A 19,984-nucleotide genomic window follows, 5' to 3' on the forward strand; every position below is an offset into this window, starting at 1 on the left:
ATTTTCTGACAACAATACCTTTGATCAATTTAACTAATAATACTTACAACCAGCAGGGTTTAGTGTAGATATAGGATGTGGAGGTGAGGCTTGAATATGAAGAACTTCCATGGGCATGACGCACGCGCCAAAATAACATCCATAAAGGGGGCATGAGTTTGACAGCTGCTTGAGGCAGGTCCGCCCCATCTCTGTTTACTTGTCTCCTAAAAGCCACACTCGATTCCTCCGGTGTAGATAGACCATACAGAGAGCCAATAGAGAAGAGGGCAAGACATTTTCTATTGGCTCTCCCTTAGTGGGTGGGATTTTAAGGTGAGGAATCAAGGAAGCAAGTGAACAGAAATTAGTAGCACCCGTGGCGCCCGTTGTCTCGTTGTCTAAATCCCCGGATATTCCTTCTTCTACTTCCGGATTTCTAGCGTGACCGACGTTTCGTGTCTGCAAAGACTTAAAGTAAGTCAAAAAAATATGAGTTCTGAGCAAATTCCCGTGTATTTGGCAGAACACAATGTATAAACCAGCCACGTACTCTAGTTTGGAATTTCGATTGTTATTTTTTTTAGCTTTCTGAAGATGTATTTTGTTGGCCAAAAGTGGAGGTCTGGCAGACATGAAGCGCCATGCTGTTTTCGTTCGCATGGAGTACTTAGATTTTATTTTCATGTAATTGTTTTTTCCTTTCTAAAAATGTAAACTGTAATAATTCAAATCTTATTATGTAGTTCCTCATAACCAGGCAATGTAGCTCACCAGTAGTCTTGTTTTTATATCTTAAGGAACCACATTGCTTTAGCGCTCTCCAGTGACGATTCAGAAGCGCACACACGATGACAATGATAAATGGTCTTAATCCGTCACTACGGATTAAAGTTATTTTAGTTCAGGTTTTTTGTTTGTATAATACGCTTGCTTATTGCTGTTTATGTTGCAGAATGCGTTACGTGGCCGCTTACCTCCTGGCTGCTCTCGGTGGAAACACCAGCCCCTCCGCAAAGGACATCAAGGCTATTCTGGGCAGTGTGGGAATCGAGGCCGATGATGAACGCCTGAACAAGGTACAAACATACTCATACACACACCTATTGTTAATGTTCTGGTCAAATAATGGTGGTGTTGTATGCTTTTAGGTCGTAAGTGAGTTAAATGGAAAGGACATAAATGAAGTCATGAACTCTGGTAAATGGAATGGAAGTCACAATGAATAAACCTTTTTGTTGTTGTAAATTTACAGTTATCAATGAATGCATTCAATTTCAGGCCTCTCCAAGTTGGCCTCTGTACCAGCAGGTGGTGCTGTGGCGGCTCCTGCCGCTGCTGCTGCTGGTGCCGCTGGAGCTGGGGCTGCACCTGCTGCTGGTATGTACACTCAGATTCACTGACCTTTACTATTAATGTATTGCGGCAAAGTATTAACTTAAACTATACTCTTTAGCGGAAGAGAAAAAGGAAGAGAAGAAAGAGGAATCTGAGGAGTCTGATGAAGATATGGGATTCGGACTCTTTGATTAATCTTCCCCTCTTTGTTTTAAAAGAAATAAAAATGTAAAATGTTGCAACTTTGCTGTAAAGTTCTCTTTTATAACATCTTCAACCTTGCTGCCCTTCTATTGACATTTAAGAATATAGGATTTGGGTAAATATTTAAGTAAAATGTAAGTGTTCAAGTGTTTTGGTCTCCCTCAGTTTATGAACTGGAGAAACAGACCCAAAGTCTAAAACTGCACAGGTAACTGCTTTAGAATAGTGGTCTGTAAAGATCGACTGATATGGGTATTTTAACAGCTTATACCAGTTACTTAGAATCCAAAGCGGCCCAAAAGCTGTTATTTTTGAGCTACTATGTAGAGTGTTTTTTTTTTTTTTTTTTTTTAACCACAAACCGATGAGGGAACTGTAGATACATTTTGTGCAATTTTCTTTTCTTGTGAAAGTTGGTGCTTTTAGGCAGCAGATTGGCCAAAATGTGATGGTGCTGGAGATTTAAAGACGAGAGCTGATACACTTAAAAGTCCAAATATCAGCCCAATATATCGATCTATTGCAACTGGTCTGCCGACCGCTCTGCTTCAGATTTGTGGACCAATGCTCCACCTATTCATTTACTGAATTTTTCAGTCTGCTATTTAATGTGTATAGCTGGTTTTCTAGAGTAAAACAGACAATTTTGCACTCATTCTTGCAAATGAAGTTTTATCAATTACTTTGCAAAAAATTTTGTTTCTCTTTGTACTTTCCAAGAGCTTATCTGTGTATTGACTCAGAAGTTTTGGTTCAAGATGGGAAGACTCGAGAGACTACAGGTGCTAAGGATAATGGATCACATGGTGGTGAGTCAGACATGAGGGGAGGGGGGCAAGGATCACTGAGAGCCAAGTAGTTGTAAATTCTTTAACTGGTAACATTTTAAGGGCATCTACAATGTATTGGCCAACAAAAAAATCTGCGTTGAATTAATAGTTCAGTTAACCCCACAATTCAAAGTGATTTTCTGTTCTGAGGTTTAATACAGGACAAATAAACACAGATTTTTACCAGACCCATCACTGGATATCACTTATTTTTTCTGCCTGATGTGACTATTCACAGACACAGATCTTAAAGATATGCTAAATGAAATGTCCATTCAAACAAACAAATGTAATTACCAGTTTATTTTAAATAAATTATAAATGAATGCCCGCATTCATGAACACACAATAGTGACATCACAGTTTAGTTTTTTCAATCCCTCATTTGTAAACAAATATAAAACAATATTGCACATTAATTGTATCTTTTCTCAATAAAATCCAACTCCTGTAGTGTTCTCATAATGACATTCAGTGTTAAAACGTCTCTGAGTTAGTTTCAGAAACTGTGAACTCTACATACTGAAAAGTCACCCAATGCTTTTTGTCATTATCACTAGAAGTCCACAAAGGCAACCTAAGTGGTTTCTAGCAAACATTTCCATAAAAGGTTATACAAACAGTCAACAGAAAGTTCACTTTTTAATAATAAGCTATCTCGTGTAGCAGCGTTTCAGTCATCACAGTCAGACCACGGATGATCCGAACATGCCTGGATAAAATGTAAAAATAGGCTAAATCAAATCTTGCACAACAAATACTGATTTAATGTAATGTGTGTATGTTTTTCATTTTACCTGTCTATATTCAAATCTGTCCTGTAGATAACGGTTCCCGAGGCCAGTAATGTGACCAATGTTTTGTCTGGAGAGCCCAGCTATTCTGGCTGTGAAGTCCAGGGTGAAGGCCAGCTTGACCAGTTCAGGAGCAGTGGGAGGAACTGTTAGCGGATTCTGGACAGGAGAGGCCTCGTTTTCAAGGTATGCGTCTGCTAATCTTTGGAAAGAGGAATATGACATCTTGTGGAAGAAGTTGCTCAATGTGGGGTTATGTTTAATCTAGAGAACAAAAGTGAAAGCAACATGGCACTAGTCATTCATCCATCTGGGAAAGTCTGCTATAATGAGCTCACACCTCTGTCCATTCTTGTAAGCATAAACAAATATAGTAAATAAATGTACTGTATCTTTAAATAACCACAGTCACATGCTATCACATACTGTGCTGCCTGACCTGACATGTGATTAGCATGCCTTATACAGACAGCACAATTTGGGGCATGTTGAAACACTTTTACATCAGGTAAAGGATTATATATAAGTGATCCTTAAGTATAGCATTTTATGTATAAATGAATACCCACCTTAATATCAATAAGATCTCCCTGTTCTTTTGTCAAAGCAATGATTCTGTTGATAATGTCATCTAAGATAAAATGTGAAAATGACACAGAGATTATAAATGTGGACCAGAATGCATAGTGTTATATTAAAAAAAAAAAAAAACATGAACTACTCCCTTATGCTTACCATCTGTGAGAAGTTTTGTTTCCTCATTTACTTTGACCTCGTGAACAATTTTCTCAAGTTCCTCTGACACCTTTTCATAGTATGAGTATGTTGGTTCAACACTCATAACAGCTGCACAACAAACACACTTTAGTATATTTATGTTATTTAAATGTCTTTCTTCTTTGTACGAAAATAAAATACCTTCAACTGATATGTCATCTGGATTGACCTCTTCAAGTTTATTGGATTTCAGCTGTGACAATCGTCTAGAGAGACGTTTTTTCACAGTTCGTCGCTTTGTAGACTTTCTCCTTGTTACACTGGCAGCTGTTGCAGTGGGCAGGCAAGTGGGCACTGCCTCAAAGGCCTCATCATTGGTGCTGGTTAGAGGAACCTCTGTCGGATTCTCCTTTTCATCATCTTTCTCATCAGCATCCTTCCTAGAGAAAATTTCCAAAAAACTTTTCCACAGTGATGGCTTTTTGAATTTTTTTGATTTTTTCAGGGTATTTTTTTCCTTTTCTTCTGGAATTGTCTCTGACAGATTTGCTTGAGGTTCAACACCAGCAAAAGTACCTATTTCACTGTCAGCTAATCCTTCAGAAACGTGAATAGATGGGTCACTGGAGTGTCGCCTCTGCCTTTGGGGCATTGTCACCCATTTAGCCTTCCTCTCAGCCCTCTCTGGGGCACCATCATTTAGACTCAGGCTGCGCTTCACATACACCTCCAGCAGACGAATGGTGTCTTTGTGGGGCACAAAGATCAGCTGGCTATTGTTATTGAGCCTATGTTTGTCACACTGTGTATCCATGATCTAAGAGCTGCAAGGAAAGAAACCTACATTCAGTAAAATGAAGACATACAGCACAAGCAAAACTAACTGGAAGCTTAGTTAGTCCAACAGTAAGGCTTCTTTAAAGTCGAAAGTTATTTATGTTGCTTTAAAACTAACTGATAATAGGCATAATGAGAATGATGAGAAATTAGGACTGTTGCTATAGTGATTAGGCTAACAATTCAACACAAATATTATAGGCTTTCTTTTGAATGAGGAAGAAGTCATGTATAGTTAGAAGCTGAAACCTACGAATAGGCTAAAAACTTAAAAATGGAGGAAATGTCTGAGTACCAGTTCGGCAACACTCACCTCGCCTTCTCTCACAGCGAAGGACCATACAAATCTTCCGTGTCAAAACACCGGAGACTGATTCGTTGAACGTAAAATGTTCCGTGGCAACTGAGCGCAGAGTAATAAGGGTGAGGAAGGGATTCTCCCGAGAGAGATCATACCGTCATACCCCACCCATGTTTGGCCACGTCTCTTCACCTGCCGGAACGGGGGCGGACTACGGGGAAAAGTGCACCTTTCTTCCTGGTTTGCAGCTGAAACGTGAAGGTGAGACACACGTCAGGCTGCAGTTGTTTACGGTTTCACCACACCTCTATTTTCCAAATGTAAAACTAGACTTCACAGCACAACCAAAAAAAAAAAAAAATTTTTTGCCAGAGAATATAAATGCTTTTAATGATGTGTGAAAGGCAAATTAAATAATAATAATAATAATAATAATAATAATAATAATAATAATAATAATAAATACATAACTAAATATATACATAGCCTACATGCCTACATACAAACTTTACCCAGAGTATTAGTACATATAAACAATCAAATCAATATAGAAAAAAATAGAAAAAGTTACATAGATACAGTACTGCACGAGCTTGCAAACAAGTTCAAAGTTTTGTTTTTCTTTTATGGTTTTGTTATCTGGTATTGTAACTAGGAAAGGCAGTTAACAGCAGTAAAGGATGTGTCCATAGTTTTTATGACTTATCAATTATTAATCTAACAACAAATGGAAATTGAAACTTAATATTTGATCAGATTTTTGAGTAAATTAAGATCAACTTATAAAGAAACTGACTGATTTATATAATTTCAAGGCAATAAGATAGCCAGAATATTAAGAATACCTTGATTCAAAATAATATCTTTAGTGTGTCTCTTTCAATTCACCACCTTGAGTTCCAACATTTAGAAAACATCTTTTTTATTTGTTTCCTGTATGTGTAAAACCATAGCTCAAGATAAGTAGTAACAGTAACAGCAGTTTTATGAAGTATTATAACGATTTATGGTGTTTATTGCTGGAATCACTGAAATGCATGTTGCAATTAGATTGAATGAAAAAGAGATTCATCGTAATAATTTTTTATGATGTAACAAGGAAGAACAATCCTATAACTCAAATTATGCAATGTTATGTAGCACAGCACACCTTCACACGGTAAAGAGAAAAAGTTCATCAAATTGAATCATGATCATGTGCCCATATAATCTTTCAGTTGTACTGGTAGGATCCATACCAAAGAAAAATTCATTTCTGTCATTCAGAGAAAACCTTTGCCCAGATGTAAACGTCTACTAAAATCAGAAGCACAACACACACACACACAAAAAAAGCACAGCTTACAGAGAAAAATTTAAATATGTTTATATGTATATATTGCATCAAGTTTCGTCCACTCATTTTATTTTATTTTTTATGTGACAGCACATGTGTTCAACAAACAACTAGTAAATACGTAAATATGCCAGATGTAGCTCAGAGCAAGATGTCATAGGCATTTTATGCTTTATAAACATGCACCAACCAAACATGCACAGAATCATAGAAACCTGCAAGTTGGGTGATGTAGTAACCCACATAATCCACAAGAGGGCAGGCTTTACGTAATTAATATAATATTGGCTAAACCTCCAGTTGGTTCCCTCCCCCTTGTGGTGAAAGCATTTACAGAACAGAGCGCGGGTGAAAGCAGATCAGCGCCAGCCTTCAGTTTTTATATTTGGAACCTAAACTGTGAGGTTTGTTCCAGCAGCAGACCTAAACTCTGTCCTGTATGACAGAACGTTCAATGTTGTTTAACAGGAAATCCAAGGCAATTACTGCTTTATAGGTTTCATACAAATTACATTGGCACTGGTAAGACTTGATATTGGACAAGATCCCATAAACATTTCTGTAAAGGGTGTCATAAGGGTAATTATCCATGTCCCATTATCCAGATTTATCAACCTTTACAAATAAGTAAGAAATACTTTGTTACTTGTCAAGTCTAATTGGTCTTTGTCTCAAATGTAAAAAGCTACGGCACTGAGCCTGCTCCCAGGTGATACTTCAGGTCACCTTCTTCATTTTTCATGGGTGCTAAGCAGGACAAATGTGAGACTCACATTTCTTCCCGCAAGGTCTGGTCATTGACCTGGAGGGCTGGCGCACTGCACCGAGCACTCGCCACACTCCTACCTGTCATAAATCTCTTTCTGCTTGAATCATTATGGGCTGCTATATACATACTTTCCTTACAGTGATGAATGGAACTTTGCACCATTTTCAGGAAAAATACAATACCTTATTAAATATCAACATTCAAAGTTATAAATTATCTTTGCATACAATATAACCTTAAGCCCAAAAGATTTGCCAGTTATTAATCATTGTGCATGGACATAGCTTTTTAACAGTGGTCATTGCAATTCTGTCTTAAATCGGGAGTGAATTATTAAACAGGACCAAAATGTCACTTAAATAATTGAAAAGTTTTAGGGACCAATCTCCTTAATGAAGTCTGTCAATATAAGGATTACATGAAATTACACTAAAACAATAAAAGAGGCTTTGCTCAACTTGAACATCAACTGGTTAAAACCTATTTTTAAAAAATGAAAAGTCAGCTACCTAAACTTATAATGTAACAATAACAATGTGTAGGGAAAAAAGTCCTATTAAGAAAAGTGTTGTATAATTTACACACAATTACTCTCACACTAATGGCACTAAACACATATAGCATTTTTATATCCATAAAAACTATTATTTTATTGATAAAAAAATGCTCTGCCTTTTAAGTGTGTATAAGGAGTTTCTTGTCACCCTCCCTTCTGTGCTGTATTGAAATAGCAGATGGACGACCTTGCTTGTATGCATTCAAAATATACTGTGCTGCTTGTTTTCTTAAATATTGCTTTTGGGGGCACAATCTCATCATATAAGGAACTTTTAGTTAATAATGTGCTATAAAAGCAAAACCAAAGCTGTTTAAATGTAATGGATCAGCAGGAGCACACACCACAAAACCTAGGGCCCAAGTAATAGGTGAGAAACAAGCTTAATCAATATTTAATCTATGGGGAAGTCTTAACCATCCATTCAAGACTACATCAGCACCAAACAGCACTTTAATAACAACAATAATTTGGAAAAGAAACATTGAACCAGCCCAACATAAAACTGACTGGAAGAAATTTGAGCCCATACAGACATTTAACGCAAACTGACCTGATCCACTTGTCCTCTGGGGGGACAACATGCTGTCTGTGCATGTCTAACTTTTGGCTTATGAGTCTGCTGACAAAACAGTAACTCAATCTACTGATATGGGTCCTGCTGATACGATGAGGTTCGCCTGGTGTTTTGGGCTTGAGTTTTGTATCGACTTAGGGACAGACATGGTTATTTTTAGCTAGTTTATGGGATTTGAGTCACACTGATCGACCCATCTGCTGCTCAGAGAAAGGCTTTTCTTTGGGCGATCCTTTATCAAAGAGGCAATGGATGTGATCTCTTCGTAGAACACCTACTGAATAATAGATGACAACTGCGCATTGGCTTTGACCTTTTGAGATCCACCTGTCTGCCCAATGTTAAAAAGCGATCAGAGCTTGTCCATGAGATATCACTACGATCAGTGATCAGCAGGCCAGAAGGGTGGCCCAGTGACCTGAACGTTAACTAGTGACAAGTTGCACTGAGCTGCGCAGACTTCACACCAGTGAAGTACTTAAACAACTGACCAGAGACAAACTATAAACTGCTTTTTGGGATGAATGAAAATGTAAAACATGAACTGTAACCTACAGCTTTACATACACAAGTTATACACAAATTTATCTCAGCAGCTTATAACTTTAAAGGTCCCACATTTTACAAAATGTACTCTTTTTAGCCATGTTAGAATGTTGTTACCTCATCAGAAACATAACCAGAGCTGTGCTGTGTTTCATTCACTCAAGGAATCCTGCAATATTAGTCTGTCTTTTTTTCTTTTTTTTTTTTTTATCTTTCAGTTGAGATTTCCACAGTAAATTTCCAATATTTTATGGTGTACAGAGAATTGTAGTTTCAAAAAGACTAAAACAATAACTGTTGCTTCAAAGTTTAAAAATGACAGGGCTGCAAATTCGAGTATGAAATATAAAATTAAAGTGTGCTTCCTGTGTTACCATTTGATGACATCACAATGGGGAACTGAGTGTTTTCAGACTGGAGAATGCTGTTCAAATTTTTAGGATTTGTATGCTGAATGTGTGAATGAAACAAAATACAACTCCAAGTATGTTTGTGATGGGGATAAGATAAAAAAATAGCATAATATAGGGCCTTTAAAGCACAGAAGCAGAAGGACTGCAGTGAATTTAATTAAGCACTTGCTATTCACACAAGTTCTGCCAACCTATGAGTAGGCAGTAACTGTGTAAAAAGTCGATTAATCGCACCACATTACTTGTGTGCTAAAACAACACCGCTTCTGGGAATACCTCTTTTTACAACAAAAGTAAAGTAGCAGGTAATAATGTACATTTCACTGATGTATTTTGTTTTGTGTATTGTTTTTTTTTGTTTGTTTGTTTGTTTTGCATACAGCGTGGAAATTATTATATTCTACTTACAGTAATCTGCTTGTAGATACAGGTTATATCCCCTTTATATTAATGTCTATAAAGGTAATGTTTTGTTTTAAATGCTTTGATTTGATTATTCATCTGAGTATATGTTAAAACACACTGAACAATATAAGCCTAGAAAAGGGGCAGGTGAGTCAGGAATGCCACCACAACATCAGTATCAGAGCAGAAATGTGTTAATAGCAGCTCACAAGAGGCGATAATGAATATTCAGACCCCAAGTCACACACTGCTCACACATAGTTTTTAGTACTATTATTGTCAAACAGAACATCACTTTAGTAGGTACAGTCTATCACATTTAACCAGGGAAATGAAGTGACTGGGGATGCCTGATGGAGTTTGCATATGTCTTTATTGAAAGGCACTCTTAACAGATCATAGCAAATGTTACCTTTTGTACATTATTGACACATACAGTAACAGTCCTCAAAACATGAAGTGCTTTGTAACTCACTAAAGTGCTAATTTCATTCCAATGCAGTTTACATTCAGAAAATTATTGCTGGTTTTCAGGTGACGTCACAACATTCTATTGGCCTAAAGTGGTTATTTCAGATAGGGAGCAGGTAAACTGTATATATATGCTGTGGAGAGTTTATGATATAGTACAGAGAGATGGTTCGTTTAATATAGATTATCCATTTTTTTTAGGTTTACATTTGATATAGTTTAAATGAACACTGTAATTAATAAGCCACCAGAAAAACACAGCTTCCTGCCCCTCACCTGAGTGTGTTAATACATCATCACATTCTAGATTCTGAAAACAACCAAAAAGCCTTCAAGTTTTCATCCAGATAATATTATTATTATTGCCATTAATATTATTGCATATCATACGATAATCAAAGGCAACGGCTGAGGTACTACTATATTTTTACAGTACACAAGCTGTATTCATGTATAATAAAGTCACATACAGTACATTCTCAAGGCTGAAATGAAGCATGCATATATAGAACCATATTTTCTCATAAGACACATAAATATTTTGTTTATATCCATTTTAAATATTGGCCTTTCTTTTTGCATAAAAATTATTACTATAACGATTAAAATATCATCAAATACGAAGTACATTACATATTTTAAAAGTCCTTATAGTTGATGCTAAATTCCCTTCGGCACAGAATGCCATGCAATTCAAATGAGTGATGAGTACATACCATCCAAGACAAGTTCTGTCTTAGCCCATTTTTAACCCTTCAAGTGCTTTCTCAAAATTACATTCTGTCATTTTCAAGTCTCTTGAATAAAAGAGGAGCACATCATATATTTAGTGACATTTAAATAATGGTAATTTTAAAAATATATTTCTTTGTTTATTCCCAACACCAACTAATATTAATCTTCAAAGTGCTCATTATGTAATTGAAAATATACATTTTAGTGCAGTTTGTTGATATTGTTTTAAAGGGTAAATTCACATTTTGTTAATGGGTTATTGATGTAGGTTTCATAAATATTAATAATTAAATTTTAAATAATGACATGTTTCACTCAACAGCCGCATGCCTGTGCATGCTAAACAGTTTTTAGTTTCATTTTCTACTTTGCAGCCTATCTACAAGATTAACAGCCGACGTGCTAACATGCCAGCTATTCATCACCTAGATACTGTTACGCTGCGTCATATGGGGAGCTGCTGCGAGCTGACGGTTCACTGCTATAGATCTGCTGAGAAGACAATGTTTGTGCATTGACTTACACTGGACAGCGTTCTTGCCCTTGACACTACCTTGCAATGGCTGATTATGATGAAGAGAAGAGTACCATTGGACTATGCTGTAATGTGAACTATACAAATATTTAAGTTTAAATGCTTCAGTTTTCTTCAGTCATCTTGTTTTTAAACTACTGCATCACTCTCAGATTTGTCTTTGATATGTACTCTATTCAATTTTCTCATTTCAAACTGCTCCAGATGAAGATGATAATGAAACTTCACATACCACCCCAGGTTTGACATTTTCAAGTTGTGTTAAATGCACTTTGACACATCCACAAGAAGACAGACAACTTGTGTAAGGCGGCCCCACCACACAGTGCCTATTAATACTGTCATCTTATGCACTAATTCACCACCTGTATAAAACATAAATAATAAAATATTTATAATTATGATTTTAATATTCATTATAAATTAAGTTGTCTCTGCATCAGTGCATACCATTCTTCTCATTCTGCCATGTCCCATTACTTTTACTGAGTGAAGGCGTGCTCCCATACTTATTTGCAGCTGATGATTTTTGAGCTGCCTCAGCGGCAGCATCCATCATCTGTTTCTCCTCCTGCTCAGTCTCTCGATGGTAAAAATAGTTAAAGTTGGAGACGATGACTGGGACGGGCAGGGCAATGGTCAGAACACCAGCAATGGCACACAGAGTACCAACCATTTTGCCCCCCATTGTAATTGGGCACATGTCTCCATATCCTACTGTGGTCATTGTTACCACCGCCCACCAGAAGCCATCAGGGATGCTCACAAACTGTGTCTGAGGTTCATCCACTTCTGCAAAGTAGATGGCACTTGAGAACAAGATGACTCCTATAAAAAGGAAGAAGATAAGAAGCCCCAATTCCCTCATACTGGCTTTCAAGGTCTGTCCCAAGATCTGAAGTCCTTTTGAGTGGCGCGAGAGCTTAAAAATGCGAAAAACTCTCACAAGCCTGATTATCCGAATAAAGGCTAATGACATGTTTTGATTGGAGTTTCCATCATCATCTTCAGGGGGTGCTGCCAGCTCAGTTCCCAGTGTTACAAAATAAGGAATTATTGATACTATGTCAATAATGTTCATAATATTATTGAAAAAATCACTTTTGCTGGGGCAAACCACGAAACGGACACCCACTTCAAAGCAAAACCAAATGATGCAAATGGTCTCCACAATAAAAAATGGATCTGTGATAAATGCCATTATGTCTTTGGGTTGTGTGGCAGCGCTGTCCTGAGTCCCATTGTCAAAGTGCGCAACACTTGCGGCGGTGTCAGTGTCCTCTCTGAACTCTGGGAGAGTCTCCAGGCAAAAGATGAAAATAGAGATAACGATTACAAATACAGAGACGAGAGCCACTGATCTGGCTGCACTGGAGCTTTCGGGGTATTCAAACAACAGCCAGAACTGTCGTTTGAGTTCATTGGTAGGCAAAAGAACTTCGGGCTCCTTGATAAATCCCTCATCTTCTCTGAACTGCTCCATGGCCTCATGACCCAGCTCATAGAAAAGTATTTCATTTGCAAAAACATCTAAAGGAACATTTGCCGGTCTCCGGAGTCTGCCTCCGGATTGATAGTAGTAAAGAATGCCATCAAAAGATGGGCGGTTTCTGTCAAAAAAGTACTCATTTCTCATTGGGTCAAAGTAGCTTATCCTCTTCATCGGGTCACCAAGAAGTGTTTCTGGAAACTTATTTAGTGTGCTGAGCTGAGTCTCAAACATGAGGCCTGAGATATTGATAACAACTTTCTCATCTCTTTCTTCTAAGCAGCGTTTGTCAAAGAGATCCTCATTCTCATAGCAGTCTTTGACCATTTTACTAAAGACGCTGTCTGTGGGAGACTCACTGTTAATGAGGAGCTTCAGATTGGAAATCAGACTGCCACTGCTGGAGTTTGCTTTGGTGGTCACAGTTGTAGGGGAGGTCGGGGACAGCCCCTCGTGTCCAGACAAATGCCGCCTTCTCCCTCTTAGCGGCGACTGATGAGGTGATGAAAGACGATGTGTAAGGAGATTCTGATCCGGTGCCTCTGAGGTGGGTGAGGTCGGGTATCCAGAGTCACTTGGGTCACCCAGGTTGATACCCACATCATCCATGTTTTCAAAATTAACGAGAGGCACCTCCATTGTTTGTGTTGTTGCTAGTCACAGCTCTGTCTGTCACCTTGGAGACACTTATCCCACTCCGAAATGTCTTTCCAAGCCTCTCTCTTCGCCGTAATCATTCAGGCTGATGTCTGCGGCTTTTACTCTCGGTCCAGTGGGCAGTCTATTTAGGAAAAAAAGCAAACTTGTCTTAAATGGTGCAGTTTTGTCAGTTAAGACATTTGTCAGCTACTGTTTGCATCAGCACGGAAGCAGCCATCTGATACTGTGCTTGTACAGTTTTTTCGAGATTTTTGTTGCATGGCCTACACAAAATCCAAACTCTGCAAATCCAACTGAGAGTGCTTAGACCATAAAGATACAAGTATCACTGAAAATGTGCAACACATTCAGAGTGCATTGGTTTCTTACAGAAATTGACATTAAATGTATCATTCTCACTAATTGTTTGAGTGTGTCTAAATACACACTTAGGTAATTTGGCCCAGTCTTGTTGTGCGTAGTCTTGCAGCGTCACATTTACTTTATCTCTAAGTAGCTGCTTATCATTCCATTTGTCTGGTTCAGACAGGTAACCATACCCTGCCACACGCTTTTAAGCCACAACCTCTGTGTCCACTTGACACCACGGGCCCTGCGCACATTGAAAGACTCATCTGGTTTTAATTCCACTGTTGTACTTGTGCATTGTCGCATAAAAGTCCCTAGGATTAAGATTTCATAATTTCTTTATGAGGATACCATGGCAGGGTTTATGCTAAAATGTCTAATTGATTCTGCTTAGTCAGCAAGACAAAGGGACATTGTAAAAAGTAGAGGAAACTGTACCAGTAAGTTTGTGCATAGAGCTTGGACTGACATTTACAAAAAATAAAAAATAAAAAATTGGAGCTAATGACCTTTCTATTCACCTCAATGACAAAATGTGATGTAGCAAGTAAAACAACTAAGTAGGAAGCATAGAAACACACACAAAAAACTGACCACATAAAATAGTATTTTGAAGTTTAAATCCGTGTGGGGTCTGCAGCACTCACCATGTCCCCGGCTCTTTACTCTTCTTGGCAGCTTCACGCTGTTTTCCCTTCTTTCCTTCAACCTCTCTCATCCAGACTCACAATCAAGAGTGACTCTAGCTCTATTAAAGCACCCATTGGGTAATTTAACACCCCATAAGAAACTAGAGCTGCCAGAGTTAGCCGCACATACTTGCAAACATGTCTACACTGTGGCAAACAAACACAAACACCGGTGCAAGTAACTATTTTAAAAGTAAGTGGTCACCTGGCTTTATGCTCCCCCCTCCCACAGCGAGAAAGTGAGCACCACTCTGATAGGACAATTACTCTGCACCAGCCAATCACAGTTTGATGTGGGACCCTCTCTTTCCTGCCGTGTAAGCATCCACATGCAGGATCATCCAGTCCACCCCCACCTCACCTCAGGGACTGGGCTGTGCGTTCCCCCTGATACAGCATTTGTCATAGCTTTGTAGCACTGCACATCTGTTCTACACTGCTTTTGTTTACAACCCCAGTAACAACCAGGAGTCTTCTTTAGACAATATCAATATCATTTTCTGCTTCTTATTGTGTGAGTATTTTATAGACCCTTTTCTCAATAAACTATCCTGATAATATCATTATAAAATTGGTCAAATTCAACCTTCAGTGAAAAGTTGCCAATGGCACTTCATTTATATGCATATTCTTTATAGTCATGTGAAAGTTCATTGTCAGTCCAGCCATTAATCATCAAATTAACTACAGTATAATCATAAGCATTGCGCAGTAGACTTATTCGCATGAGTACAAACTTCTTTACATAACAGTTTCAACTGAGAGACAAAACTAACTCAAAATATATCAATTCACAATCAATTTCTTTAGGGACTTTAATCCAGAAGGGCATCCAATTTGGCATGGCTGTGTGCCTATTGAGTTACCTGAGAGATAACCAGTACAGTCTGACAGAAATCTCCTCATCTCCTCCAGCCTGCTGCAGCCACTGTCCCTGTGTAACATTGCAGTGAGCGTCACTGCAAGCGCATAGCTCAAGGTCATGAGCCAGAGTTTACTGCCTATCTACCAACACAAACAATGCCAATTCAAGCAGCTCTTCATAGGAACATCATACAGTGCTTTTAGTGTTGAAATATAAGAAATATATTTAATTTAGATGTAGCTGAGCTGTAGGGTCTATTTATTCTTTAATAGGGGTGTAACAATAACCAAAATATTGTGATATCGTATCGCCAAAACTCTCACAATAATATTGTTGTCTGTCACAATATATCTAATTACAAATCTCTTTGCGTAAACCCTTTGTTTTGGTGCAGCAATAGCTAAAAACAGAGGAAACTACATAGACCATGATCCTTTGCTCTGTTTCAGTGTAGACTACATAAAGCACTTTTAAATCTTAATTCTTTGGATGATGACAGAGCCAGTCTTGTCAAGGCATTTTAAAAAGGAAAAATTAGCATATTAACAGTTTTGTTAGCCTCCACAAAATAATTCAATAAATATTGTACCATGAGAAGTATATCATGAAAATATTGTACCAAAAGATTTTTAAACTATATTTTTCTTAGAGATTTTCTGTTAATTTCATTGCGCAACAATCCTAGTGTCAGTAAAAGTGCAAGAAAGCACATGTTACGAGCTGCTTCTCAGTCTCAGGAGTCTAGTCAGGGAAACACAATGGTGGTGTGCCTCCTAAATGCCCTTCATTGTACCTCACATTCCTGCCTACAACAGTACTGCCCCCACATGACACTGTCACCTTACCCGTAAAGACAGTGTTGACGAAGCAATTTCTCCATCAGAATGATAATGTGTGAACTTTACTGACGCCGCACAGGTCTGTATTACTGCACACCTTTTATAAACTATGACTTTGAGATGGATCATAATACCATACACAACACAAATACACAGAATACTTTATTGATCCTCGATGGAAATGATTTTGTTGCAGCAGCTTCAATAAAATTATACTTTCATAAGCTAATAATATAAAAACATCACATCACAAATTGCTTCTTTGATGATGATGAGCCATATAGGCAGTGTTAGGAAGTAACTGAATACATGTACTGAGAATATATATTCTGAATATTAATATTGAGTAACTGTATTCAGGTACAGTTACTTTTCATTTGGTGATATTCAGGATACAGTTTCTCAGAATGATAGGAATACACTGCAGTACTTTTAGGCATCAAACTGCACAAAATCAATGAGAAAAACAGAAAACACAGCTCACAGCCACCGTGTGGATGTGTGGATTTTAACTCCTACAACTAATGATGAGAGATGCAAAACAAATGGTGAAACAAACATAAAGCTCTTTTTAATCCTAGGTTGCATTTTTACACTATAACTTAAATGCAACTCGATGTAAATGTATTCTAAGTATTCAGAAAACAGTACTCTAATTGGCCCATGTAATTGAAAATGTTACATTATAATGCAGGTATTCGGTATTCTGTAACTAAATATATTTTCAATGTATTCTTCCCATCATTGCAGATAGGCCTACTGTAAACACACAGGTGAGCACCTGATCAGAAAATCCCATGTGTTCAGACAGTGTAAAAATTAAACGGTTTTAAACTTACTAAATGACTCTTGGTGAAATCCTCTTTATAATCTATGTTGTGTTGGTGATGGATAATCAAGGATCTCATGCTTTTAAACTGCTGAATTGAATAACCTTTAGATGGTAATATTTGGGTAATAATTAGAATAATGTTTAACTTGGTAAACTAAATTAAGCTTGGCTGTTTGTTATAATAAAACAGATACAATGACTACAAAAATTACTGGTAACAAAAACTGTTGGGAACTAATTTCAGGCACATGATCTTGGTAATTCTATCTTAAATCCCATATGCTCATCCTTTAAAGGGGCAGGATTTCAAAGTGCACGTCAGGTAGCAAGGATTAAATATTCCCTGTTTAGTAACTGTATCTGTTGTTAAGGCAGCTGGTTATTCCAGTAGTAATCCTATATATTGTGGAAGAGGTCTTTCTTTTGTAAATGGTGGGCAAGGTTGGGTCAGGAGCCTCCAAGGGCACAACAGCAGCAGTACAGTGCAGCTGTTCCTGTTGGCTTAAAATGTAGAAATGGTGAGAGAAATATTAAACGTCATACAGGCACTAATCCCTTGATTTTATATCAATACTTAACACCTGATATTAGTAAACTGTATGTATTATTGATTATTTATTAATTTAATACAGTTCTGTTTTTATTGCATTATCAAAACAATTGACTGTATTGTATTGAACTGCTGTTAATTGATGAATTTGGTAATGGTTCAGTTAAGTTAATACAATATATTTTGTAGTATATTGACAATTGAGATCTGTAGCCCCACACTCAGAAATATTGCAGGCATTGTAAGAATCTGTGCAGTCATCATGTCAAACACACCTCTATACTTTTGCTGTTTGATATCAACCACAATGTCCCCAGTAATTACAGACAGAGTTCCTCGTTTTGCAATAGTATTTGGCCTCAAGTTGAACGTTTCACCCATGTCGACCGAGAAGGATGCTAAAGAGATTATGCAACACCAGAGATGAGCTGTGAATCACTCAGTGTGGTCCAACTACTACCAGATTAATACAAATACTTGGATAGTTTCCATTGTCACTAATCAAATGACAAGTCCTAATATGAATTCCCATTCCTGAATTGACTCAAGAGGGAAAAAACTAAATTTTTCATGAGATCATTTTCTGTAAACAACTTGGACGCCAAAGCTTCATTGTCAATGTGATGCTCAGCTTCCATGTGACTCTGAAACACATGGAACATTGCATTAAAGTCAAGAACAAAACATTACGCATTTGCTTAGAGCACAGGCTAAACATGCATCTTTTAAATGATTAAAAATGATTATTGCAACAAGAATAGTGTCTGTGACACTTGTATAACAAAATAAGAATAATAACGGCAATAATAATTAAAATACAATCATATGATAAGTTATGAAGACACAAACACAAAACCCACATGAGTATAGGAATAGTAATAAATGAATATAACTTGCCATTCAGAAGTACCTGTCTAAATTCACTCCACTGCATCAAATGAGATTAAATGCAGAGTCTTAAAACACAGTTACAAATCTCTAACAGAAGGTGGGGGATGTTTAAATGCAAATAGAATGTACAGAGACAGATGTTTTGAACTAGATTTGAATCATTTATAATTAGGAGTAACACGCAAATGGGCAAAATCCCTGTAGTTGTATCCTTCTAAAATGCACCCTATTCTAAATTAATAAAAAGGGACTTTCTGCCACTCTATGACCTCAGTTGACCTTCAGGGACAGTAGAGAGCCCAGGTTCTTTGCCTGTAACACTGTCGTTCCACCACTTAAGGCAAACAACTGGTGGAAACATGAGGCTCATTTTTCTCTTTGCTGCTAAAGTCTTGAGCCTGTACACCGGTATGCAGGTGCTCTCTCGATCATATTTCACACTGTTACGTACGGTTTGCTGGACTTAAGCCAGTCTAACAGCCATTGTGTGACCAAGAGAGCATTTATATCAACATTATGTGTCAACACAGCTTGACATAAATACAGCATATTTGTGGTTCATGATTTCTTCAGTCTAAAATGCTTGTACCTGATGGAAAATGTATATATATATATATATATATATATATATATATATATATATATATATATATATATATATATATATATACTATATATAGTTGCCATGTTTTGCATTTTCATGGCAACAGTGTCACAAAATTGCCCTTTTTCAGGACTGTAAAAGTAGCAGTTACCTGTCTCAAGGGCCACCTTGTGGTGGAATCAAGAAAATAAAATGTCTGACTCATCCATGTTTCAAGAAAGTTCTGGTGAAATCCATAATTACTCAACATCAGAAAAAGTAGGCATTATATCATAAGATGATTAAATCATTACTGCCTCATGATAAAAACGATGTTTCTTCAAAAACTACCATTAGTAATCTATGAGCATAGATTACCACATGGATTGTAATATGCATAATACATTTCATTATATTCTTAACATGTAACTGCAGATCTCACAATGCTAAACCCTCCTGCTACACAACTCAAACTATTTATTTTTGTGTTTTCTATATTCCTCCTGTGCCTGCAGCCTAATTGGGGTGTGGTTTCTGGTTGCCTGGTACCTTCATGCTTTGGTATGTTAGAACTGGATCCTCTCCATGAGGTGTAGAAAGAGCCAGGTGTATGTAGTGTTACAGGGACAGGCGGACAGGTATTCACCGTTCAGCCCCAGAGATCTTATCCACTCAGGCTATTGTTGTCATGGTATGGCTGCATGGGCTGCTGCTTCAGGACAATGCACAGCTATCAATCTTTCACAGGTAATGCCAGCACTTACACGTTCAGACAATTACAGTGTCCTGGCTAAGTATAACCACTACATGTTTTTGTTGGTCTATCACCATTTTGCTTGTCCATTTTTAGAAAATTATTTGAGTCCACTTGAAAATGATAAATCAGTAGTAATTT

General features: G+C 37.4%; 4 protein-coding genes across 4 annotated transcripts in view; 2 read left to right on the forward strand and 2 right to left on the reverse strand.

The window, feature by feature from the left end:
* The first annotated feature begins 298 nt into the window (after nt 1-298).
* On the forward strand, nt 299-1,559 carry rplp2 (ribosomal protein, large P2). Its single transcript, XM_020940365.2, has 5 exons — nt 299-456; nt 935-1,058; nt 1,131-1,179; nt 1,261-1,359; nt 1,436-1,559. Exons 2-5 carry the CDS (start codon nt 936-938, stop codon nt 1,510-1,512), a joined length of 348 nt encoding a protein of 115 aa, XP_020796024.1. The 5' UTR covers nt 299-456; nt 935; the 3' UTR covers nt 1,513-1,559.
* Nucleotides 1,560-2,639: 1,080 nt separating this feature from the next.
* On the reverse strand, nt 2,640-4,676 carry LOC110174663 (uncharacterized). The gene is made up of 5 exons (XM_020940769.2): nt 4,064-4,676; nt 3,881-3,991; nt 3,715-3,776; nt 3,149-3,409; nt 2,640-3,063 (listed from the first exon to the last, which is right to left on the reverse strand). Exons 1-5 carry the CDS (start codon nt 4,674-4,676, stop codon nt 3,025-3,027), a joined length of 1,086 nt encoding a protein of 361 aa, XP_020796428.2. The 3' UTR covers nt 2,640-3,024.
* Nucleotides 4,677-5,135: 459 nt separating this feature from the next.
* Nucleotides 5,136-19,984, forward strand: part of ngfb (nerve growth factor b (beta polypeptide)) — a 58,966-nt gene continuing 44,117 nt past the window's right edge. The window contains exon 1 of the mRNA XM_020940926.2: nt 5,136-5,261. The gene's annotated coding sequence lies outside the window, so the exon portion shown is untranslated. The remainder of the gene's footprint in view (nt 5,262-19,984) is intronic.
* On the reverse strand, nt 11,783-13,471 carry LOC110174641 (potassium voltage-gated channel subfamily A member 10). The gene has a single exon (XM_020940750.2). It carries the CDS (start codon nt 13,469-13,471, stop codon nt 11,783-11,785), a length of 1,689 nt encoding a protein of 562 aa, XP_020796409.2.

Source organism: Boleophthalmus pectinirostris, unplaced genomic scaffold (genome assembly GCF_026225935.1).
Source record: "Boleophthalmus pectinirostris isolate CB_2022bp ecotype Guang Dong unplaced genomic scaffold, ASM2622593v1 HiC_scaffold_3, whole genome shotgun sequence".
NCBI lineage: Eukaryota > Metazoa > Chordata > Actinopteri > Gobiiformes > Gobiidae > Boleophthalmus > Boleophthalmus pectinirostris.